The sequence below is a fragment of the Vigna angularis genome, chromosome 5 (assembly GCF_016808095.1).
Source record: "Vigna angularis cultivar LongXiaoDou No.4 chromosome 5, ASM1680809v1, whole genome shotgun sequence".
Lineage (NCBI taxonomy): Eukaryota > Viridiplantae > Streptophyta > Magnoliopsida > Fabales > Fabaceae > Vigna > Vigna angularis.
In genome coordinates this window covers 40,339,224-40,348,492 of record NC_068974.1, presented here as the reverse complement: position 1 = coordinate 40,348,492, position 9,269 = coordinate 40,339,224, and the positions used below count along the sequence as shown (strand labels likewise).

At 29.7% G+C, this 9,269-nt stretch overlaps 2 protein-coding genes across 5 annotated transcripts; one reads left to right on the top strand and one right to left on the bottom strand.

Moving 5' to 3' along the window:
- Positions 1-2,796: 2,796 nt before the first annotated feature.
- LOC108340787 (glyoxylase I 4) lies at positions 2,797-3,729 on the bottom strand. Its single transcript, XM_017578367.2, has 2 exons — positions 3,251-3,729; positions 2,797-3,174 (listed from the first exon to the last, which is right to left on the bottom strand). The coding sequence occupies exons 1-2, from the start codon at positions 3,563-3,565 to the stop codon at positions 2,935-2,937; spliced, it is 555 nt and encodes a 184-aa protein (XP_017433856.1). The 5' UTR covers positions 3,566-3,729; the 3' UTR covers positions 2,797-2,934.
- A 1,025-nt stretch (positions 3,730-4,754) lies between these two features.
- On the top strand, positions 4,755-9,000 carry LOC108340786 (uncharacterized). 4 transcript variants are annotated; one of them, XM_052877716.1, is made up of 8 exons: positions 4,755-5,119; positions 6,605-6,718; positions 6,827-6,895; positions 7,035-7,054; positions 7,197-7,249; positions 7,360-7,390; positions 7,787-7,881; positions 8,532-8,672. In XM_052877716.1, exons 1-7 carry the CDS (start codon positions 4,936-4,938, stop codon positions 7,874-7,876), a joined length of 561 nt encoding a protein of 186 aa, XP_052733676.1. In that variant the 5' UTR covers positions 4,755-4,935; the 3' UTR covers positions 7,877-7,881; positions 8,532-8,672. The 4 variants fall into 4 exon arrangements, with proteins under 4 accessions (XP_052733676.1, XP_052733675.1, XP_052733674.1 ...); XM_017578364.2 differs by having other exon boundaries at positions 4,770-5,119; positions 7,800-7,881; positions 8,532-9,000; XM_052877715.1 differs by lacking the exon at positions 6,605-6,718 and having other exon boundaries at positions 4,768-5,119; positions 7,800-7,881; positions 8,532-9,000.
- Positions 9,001-9,269: the final 269 nt, after the last annotated feature.

Here is a 9,269-nt window from a genome sequence, read left to right as displayed (position 1 = left end):
ATATATATATATATATATATATATTTGGTTAATTCATTTTAACACCAACAAATTGATAATTTTTTATTATTTTTTAAAAAAGAGTCATTCATATCTATGTTATTTTAGTCCAAACTACAATACATAATTCTAAAAGATTAATGTGTGTTTTTTTAAAATGAATTTGAGATGGAGCAAGTGAATGGAATTAGTAAAGTTTTTGTATTTTTTAAGGGGTGTATAGATTAAATTGAATGGATTTGAATGTGGAATTTTAAAAATTTTATGATAATTTTGACCGATGTAATTGATAAAAAATAAAGTTGTAATAAATTAAGATGTTAGTTTATTATTTTACCTTTATAGTTGAAATTAATATGTTATTATTATTTAATATTGTTATTATTTAATAATGATGTTATTATTACTATTGTTTGCTTTTATTGTTATTATTTTTATTATGAATTGTCTTGTTTTTCCTCGAGCCATAACACAACTTGCATCTTCTCCTTCACAAACAACAATTTTTTACTTAATGGATTCCCTCAATTCCAGAAATGATTACTTACCCCCATTGATTCACAACTTCACAACATATAATAGTATTATTCGAACACCTCATTCTTTGAATGTTGCAGTTTTAGGTATATATTGTCAATACATAACGAAGCATTAAATATCAAGAAAAAGTAAAAATTAATTTAATGCAAGATTTTTCTCTTCAAATTCACTTAACTAAGAGGATGAAAGTTTGGATATTTTCCTCAAATCTATCTTAACTATTTTCTTAATTGTAAAATTATCCACAGAATAAATAAAATTATTTATATTAATAATAAAATTGTAAATTTTGTTTTTTATGATTTTTTAATTTTATAAGTAATAATATTTTTTAAATAAAAAAATTTCTTTGTCGTTTTCAATTTTTAAATAATTATTTTTATGAAATTTAAATATTTTGAAATTAAAATAATTCTTTAACTATTTTACCATTTTAAATACTGTTTTCATAAAATTAATTATTTTTAAATAAAATTAGTTGCTTGCCATAAAAAAGATGCATCCTTACCAATCACATTCAATAAAATATTTGTTTTTTAATTTTTAACGTCTCAGTTAAATATACAAAATTTAAGATAAATGTACTTTTAAAAAATTAATAAATATAATTAATGATTAAGATATTCATTAAGTTAAAAGCAATAATTTAAAGACTTTTTCATTGACAGTTTTGAGCCCTCCATGCGATTTAATATCTATCGTTTAAGATTTAACCAAATATTTAAAACATATAATTCGAAACATTTAACAAATAAAGAATAAATATAAAAGGGGGAAATTCACAAAATATATATATATATATATATATATGGAGTTTGCTAATTCTAAGTTTTAAGCTTAAGATTATTTTAATAATTTTCATTTTCAAAACAAAAAATGAAAATCCCTCATTCCTTTTAACCCTTTGTTTTCCATCTCTTTCACTCCAACATTTTCTCTGTCATTATATGGTAGTCCAACTGAAAAAAAATCAGAAACATCGATTGTTAAACAATCTTACAAAAAATGATTTTATAATAAGTTTTCATTTTATAATTTTTGTCTTATCTTGTAAAGATGATGAAATTGAATGAACCTGAAGGTGAATATGTCAATGACTCAATTCTTTACAAAGACAAATTGTTTAACGACAAATGTTTATTATTTTTTCAATTGGAGATACAGTAGGGATGACAGAGAAAAGGTTGGATTGAGAGAGATGAAAATTTTAAAATACCGTTAACCTTAAAAGTTATGATATATAAGAGTATTTTTGTCTACTAAAACCCGGTACACATTGCAAAAATGTACCAACTGAAAAACAGGTATATATTGTGTTTTTTTTATGAATTAGAAAATGAAACAAAAACTCAAAACCTAGACTCGCCCAAATAATGTGCACGATGCTCACACAATTGGCAAAAAAAAAAAAGCACTGTTACTTTTAAGTTTAACGTTGAGCTTGGAAAAAAAAACATAAATTTGAATATATTTAAATATATTAATTTTGAATTGATGTTATTTTAACTTGTTTCGTATATTTAATGTTTTTCTATATAATATAATTTAAATTTGTTACTTTTTTATGAAGTATATCAATTTAGTAATGATAGACTCATGTAAGGGTAGAGTAAGCTTAAATGGAGTCAAATTGGTCTAATTTTATAGAGTTAAGTTAATTCAGATCAATATCAAGTCAAGCTGATCCATGCTTAGGTCAGAATCAATCATATTTAACTAAGTTGAATAACTAAGTTGAACAAGTTTTACAATAAGTCAAATTCAGTTATATTTAAGTTGTGTTGGTTTAAGTCCAAAAAAAGTAGATCAAATTTTGTGACATTAAATCAAAATTATATCAAGCTAAATTGAATTAATTCCACATTAAATCCAACGAAATTTACTTAAATTTAATTTAATCCAAACTACAAATACTAAACTATAAATTAAAAAAATATAAATAATTTCAAATTTTTACTTTCACAATGATATTTGAATCCTTTAATTTCAGTTATTCACACACACACGTGTATATATATATATATATATATATATATATATATATATATATATATATATATATATATATATATATATATATATATATATATATAATATATAATATGTGTGTATGTATGATTAACTTGCGATCATGAAATTCATTTAGCATGTTTACGTTCGTCATTAGACTTCTCATATATAGGTTTATAGCTTTCGCAAACTATCTATATTATTCTTTCATTAAAGATATAAATGTAAGAAATATTTCCTAAACTTAAGAATAGAGTTATATAGCAGAAGTTGAAGATATATAGCAGAAGTTAAAACTTAAGAATAGTTGTGTACGAGACTGATAAACTCAGCATAAAAGCTAACGAAGCAAGGTGAAGAAGCATTTGAAAAAGCAAAGTTTGACTATGGCTGATTTGTCTCCATGGGTGGCGTGTGGCGATCCATCGGGATCTTGATCTTGCTGAGTGACTCAACAGGTACGAGTTTCAGATTCTCGCAGTTGCATATCTCTACCATGAATCCATCTGGGTCGTTGAAGAATATTTGGTCCATTTTCGTTCCATCTTCTGCCTCCAGACTCCTTTTCATGAACTTCACATTCATCTCCTTCAACTTCTTCTCCATTGCTTCCAGATCTTCACACTAACAAAACAAGTAACCCCAGATTCATAAAAGATCAAAGTCATAGTTTTTCCAATAGCTAGCACTTAATCTATACCTGAAAAGATATATGGTTGTCCTGGGGATCTAAGTGCTGAGCATCGGAAGGCAATCTCTGATCTTCTTCTTTCGACTGCACCAAGTGGATACCGACTCCATAGTTGAACAACCATGCACCCTCGAAGTCCAAAGCTTGGGGTCTCTCGGTCTGAACAAATCCCAGCACCTTTGTGTAGAAATCTATGGATTCCTTCACATTTCTACACAGCCTTGAAACGTGGTTCAGAGCCATCAATGGAGGTCGGTTCTCATTTCTTGAATCCTCTGCCTTTCCATCAATCTTTTTCTCTTGCTGTTGTTGCATTTCATTCATGGTGAAAACTTTCAGCTCCAATTCTCAGAAACGGTACATAAAAAACAAAGGAAATCAATAAAAAACTGGTTTTTACGAAGCGGTGACAGCGTTTCTTCCTCATCTGGTCGTTGCATTGGACTGCAAACAATGCGGTGCGGTGCGGTGTTCACTTACCTGCTACTTTCTCAGCCTCTTTTCTTCTATAGTCGCATGTTTTATTTTTTATTATAATATTTTTTCTCTATTTTTTCTTTATAAAAATACCTCAATTAAGAGCTATTTCAAATAAATAATAAATGAAATATATTGATATCAGATATTTAGAATCAGAAACTTATGATACATTAAAATATGATTAAATGTCACTGAAAAATTATTAATTGTATTTATAAGATTAGTATAAAATATAAATATGTATTTTTATTCTATAATATTAAATATAACTTAAATAAACACAGGTTTATTTTATAATGAAAAGTTTAAAAGACAACCGTGTTTTTTAATATATTTATTGAAAACGAGTTAATAATGTTTTTATTTATCGTATAGTAGTTTAACTTTAACTTTATACGTACAAAACACATTTTAGAAATTTTTGATTATTTACTTGCATAACTGCTGTTAATAAAGTTAGAATAACAAATACATTAACCATAAAAAAAATGTTAAAGGAACTACAAATAACAGTTTTTTAAAAAATAATAAAAGAATGTTTTATCAATATTACACACACACACACACACATATATATATATATATATATATATATATATATATATATATATATATATAAATAGACAATACAGAACAAATGTAATAATTCAACCAACCAAGTATTTTGTGTAATATGTAAGTATAATTTAACATGATAACTTTATTGATTTATGTAATAACTATTTTAAAAGTTATATCTATATAATTTTTTACATAGAAAAATGTATAAATATAAAATTCAAAAACGTCGTTCTCCCTCACACACATATATCAACACATTATATATTTGATTATTGAATACTAAACTTATTTTAAAAATAATTTTTTCCTCACACTGTAGCAGATGCATGAGAATAAGAAATTTAGAAATGAATATACTGGATCTTTCATGGTGAAGTGAATCGTGAAGGAATGAATGCTGGATAAGGATCTGTACCTGCACAAGAGGAGAAGGCCCACAAGAAAAGGCCCACACTTTTTGAAGTCTCATTTCTATATATAGTTTAAAAATAAAAAAAATAAAAAAAAATAAAAAGAAGAAAATCTGGTTTTGTCGCCGCCGTGTTCCATTCCCACCACACAGTCTCACGCACCAACCAACCACTATAACCGATTTCTCAGTCACTCACTCACACGCGCTCACTGTTCGAACTGCAGAAAGATAAGATTGGAAGATGTATAGGGATGTGTCTAGCTGCAACACCTACAACTACGGCGACGCGCTGTATTGGGACGCGCGCTACATCCAAGAGGGTGGTTCCTTCGATTGGTACCAGCGTTATTCTGCTCTCAGACCGTTCGTGCGCAATTTCATCCCTCTTTCTTCAAGGATTCTCATGGTTGGTTGCGGCAATGCTGGTAAAGCTTTCTCCTTTCTCTTTCTTCACTTTGTTCTCACTCCAACACAGCTCAATACAATCATTCCATTTCGATTCCTCTTTCCTTCTCTGCTGTAACTTCACCAACTATGCTTCTACTTTAGGGTTTTTCTCTTGCAAACGCTGGATCTTATTTTGTTAATTAAAATAGCACATCCTTCTGTTTATTTCCTGTTTCTCTAAACGGAGAAGAAATTTTCATTCTCAAGAAACTTTTGAAGAGAGCTGCTGCCGATTGATGGATTATAATTTTTTTTAGCTCATGTTTGTGCCATTGATTGCCAAGGCTCTGGAAGTTTGATAGTGATACGATCATCTGATGGACGAGAGGATAAATAGGGATTCCTTGGCAATTAGTTTGGACGATGAATCTTGTTAGTAAACTCGAAATGGCTTTGGTTGGAAATGAAAGCTGCGGTATAGTTTGTATAGTTTAAGTAGTGGTTCACATAATATGTGCAGCTTTGATGGATTAAGCTGCTTTGCATGCTGTAAATGTGTTGCTGTTGTGTAATAAAAGTCATTGCTTGATGCTTTGGTTAGATTATTTATGGAAGAAAATAACTGCCCTGAAAAAAGAGGAGATTTTACAGTGTGGGAGTTGCAGCATAGTTTAGGCAATTGTACTGCAGCAATGAGGATAGCGATGGTTGGTTTAGTTTTCATTCTCATCAGTGCAAAAGATGGAGTTCTCTTTCTCTGTTACTCGTATACGTATTTAAGTTTGTTCGTAGCTCTCTCTGTTTTGAACCGGAGCTGTATTTCCATTATTTTCGAAACTGAGGTATGAAATAGTGCGCTATAGCGGCGGGGCGGCCCCTGCCCGCTTTGGTGGAATGGCTAACTGTAGCAGCCACAGTAAACCAATAGCGGCTGTATGTACTGGTTCCTAAAAGCCCTCCTCCGAGGCCTTTGTTTGGGGCTATTTTTTGGATTTTAAATTTAAAAATGGGAATCAAAAGCTATAGAATTAGTGAAAACGATAAAAGAAGACCAATTGAGTTTTGAAGATGATTGATGAATCTAGCCTAGGAAATTTGTATCTGATTTTTTTTTATAGTATTTTACTTGTATTTTTGTTTAAGGCACCCATGGCACTTTATTTTAAATTATGAAAGTCATTAACTTTGATTTTTTTTTTCTTTGTAAGAATTTATTTGTATGTAGTATACAGAGTGCAAACTATTTGCCCATAAAAAAGATGTAAACCATGAAAGAAATTCAAAACAATGGCTATCATGCTATAGATTTTGGGACCATTCTTGAGACACCACCACTGTCCGGGATTTAAACGTTGCTAGAAACAAGTTATTGATTAATTCACTGTGAGCTATTCATAGGCTTATCTCGGTATCTTATCATATGCCATGCCATCTTGCTTGAATGAAATTTATCATATGTGAACTATTGAATTCATATTTTTCGGAGAAACTTACAAGGAGAAGGATACTGTCATATTTTACAGTTATGTCCGAGGATATGGTCAAAGATGGTTATGAGCACATCACAAATATTGATATTTCATCAGTTGCGATTGAGATGATGAGAAGAAAATATGAGTACATACCTCAGCTAAAATGTATCTAATTGATGACATTGTTTTGTTTATTTGTATAGTTTGTTACCTTTTAACTAACTTCAAAAGCCCTAAACTCCTTACGTATGCTTCCTCCATGAACCTCAATAGACTTGCAGATGGATGTCAGGGATATGAGCCTTTTTCCAGATGAATCTTTTGACGGTGTTATTGATAAAGGTATCATAATTCCATTCAATGCAAATTTTGTCTAAATTAATGAAATCTACAATGTATACATGTTTCCTAATTCTTATACTGATGCTGCTTTGGTCTCGTTATTACGTTTTCACCATTGCTTCGTTGATGGTTGATCTAGGAACTCTCGATTCATTGATGGTATGTTGCTTCACTGATAGTTCTCATAATTTATTTATAAATAAATAAATTATATACATATATATATATATATATATATATATATATATATTTATATTTCTCTGCATGTCCTAATAATCGTTTTTGCTTGTATGTACTTCAGTGTGGTACTGATGCTCCAATTAGTGCTTCTCAGATGCTTGCAGAAGTGTGTAGGTTGTATAGACTTTAATGAGAATAAATATCTTGAGATTTGAACAGAAGCTTTTAACAGATCATCTTCTTGTCAAAATTCTCACTGATTATGCCTATTTTTTTCTTTACAGACTTCTAAAACCTGGAGGGACTTATATTTTGGTAATATTATCTTCTATTTATATAAATTAGAATAGGTGTCTGTCTTTAATGAAAGTGTTTTCAGGAGGTCATACTCAACGGAAAAAGTTTATAGGAACCTTTTTTACGACTAAAACGCTTCTAAGAGTTTTACTTAACTTCTTGAATTGAATTTAAACTTTTTAAACAAATTTTGTTTAGTTTAAAATTATCCAGATCATAGTGTGAATTATTTACCGTAAGTTAATATGAAACTTATAAGTTCAATAATTATTATTTTTATGAACTTAAATGATAATATTGCAATGTTTTAAAAAATATTTATTATAAATTTTATTAAAGTAATTTATCGTTTGTTTGTATTATATAGGCTAAAATATTGGTTTACATGGATAAGTATAGCTAATTTTTGAATAGTCACTTGTTTCAGATCACGTATGGCGATCCAACAGTAAGGATGCCTCATCTAAGCAGACCCGTGTTCAATTGGAAAATTATGTTGTATAATATCCGTAAGTTTATTCCTTTTCCTCTTTTCTTGAGCTAGAAAATATCGTTTTATTCACCACTAAATGTGGATAAGTTGGCCCTTTACACTTAATTTTGTTCTTGGCATTGGATAATGTGGGCCAAAAGAGGTTTAGAAAAAGATTTATTTTGATTTTATTCTTATTTGGATAATCAACAAAGCTATGTGATGATTAAATATTTTAGCAAGATTGAAGATCTTTGTCTTCTAAAATGTCAGATCTTCAATGCTCGAGGGAGAGCTGATACTATGCTTGTAGGCTTGTTGGCCAAAAAACTAATTAAGATTGCATTACTGGGTTAGTAGGAGTGACATTTAGCAATATCATCAGTCCAAGAGCAGTTTATGGATGAATAGTATTGAACATGGAAAGAATTAACGAAATCGATGATATATTAAAATTATAGCAATTTTTCATCCAGTTGCTGAATGTAATTTGAAAATTAAATGATTTTTAAATAGTACAATTAACTTGTTACACAAGTTCATTTCTTATTTAAGATTACGGTGATTCTTTTGCAAAAGGTTATGCTCTCGTGAATTTATATAAAGATACAGTAAGAATTATAATTTCTTGTTGTGGATCTGTAATTCAGTGTTCTTCTCATGCATATGGTCTCCAATTCCTTGCAGCAAGACCTGGATTTCAAAAGCCCGAAAGTAGTACACCATCGAGAAAATCATTCTTGGAGCCCATCCCTCTTTCAGAAAAGGGATTGCTTCCAGCAGATTTCGTTCTGGAAGATCCAGACTCTCACTTTATATATGTTTGTAAAAAGATAAATGACACAGAGATAGACACTATACCCACATACCAATTAACAGCTGATGTTTTATAGCGCTGACTTACTTTGATGTGCATCGTGGTCATTTATGGTCGCCCTTGTCATCTGTCTTAGTTGGATAAGTTACCACCACCAATGTGTTTGTTGTTTGCAATACCATTTTATTCTCATAAATTAGAGCAATGAAGTTAGCTAGTTTGTAGAGGTGATTGAAATTATTAAAATCTGTGAAGAAATCAGACAAATTGACTGATTAATGTATTGTTTTGCCCGGGATTTTGTTTGGATGAAGATGAATGGATTGTGTGTTGTAACTATGTACATGGCATAACTTGAATTCTATTATAGAATGTTTCCTTGGAAGATTCAGGATTTGTGCTACCAAAATGGTTTGGGAAAGAATGTGCATGTGTGTTACTGGTGTTAGTTTGAGGGATAGTGGATGAGAATCAGAATAAACAGTAGATAGAACATCGGAACTCTCGTTATCACTTTTTTTTTTCTTTGTTTATCAGTTTGTTTTGGAATAAGGATTCTTATAAAAAAATTTCTGTCTGCCTCTCTCCCATATACTTCAGATTTGACC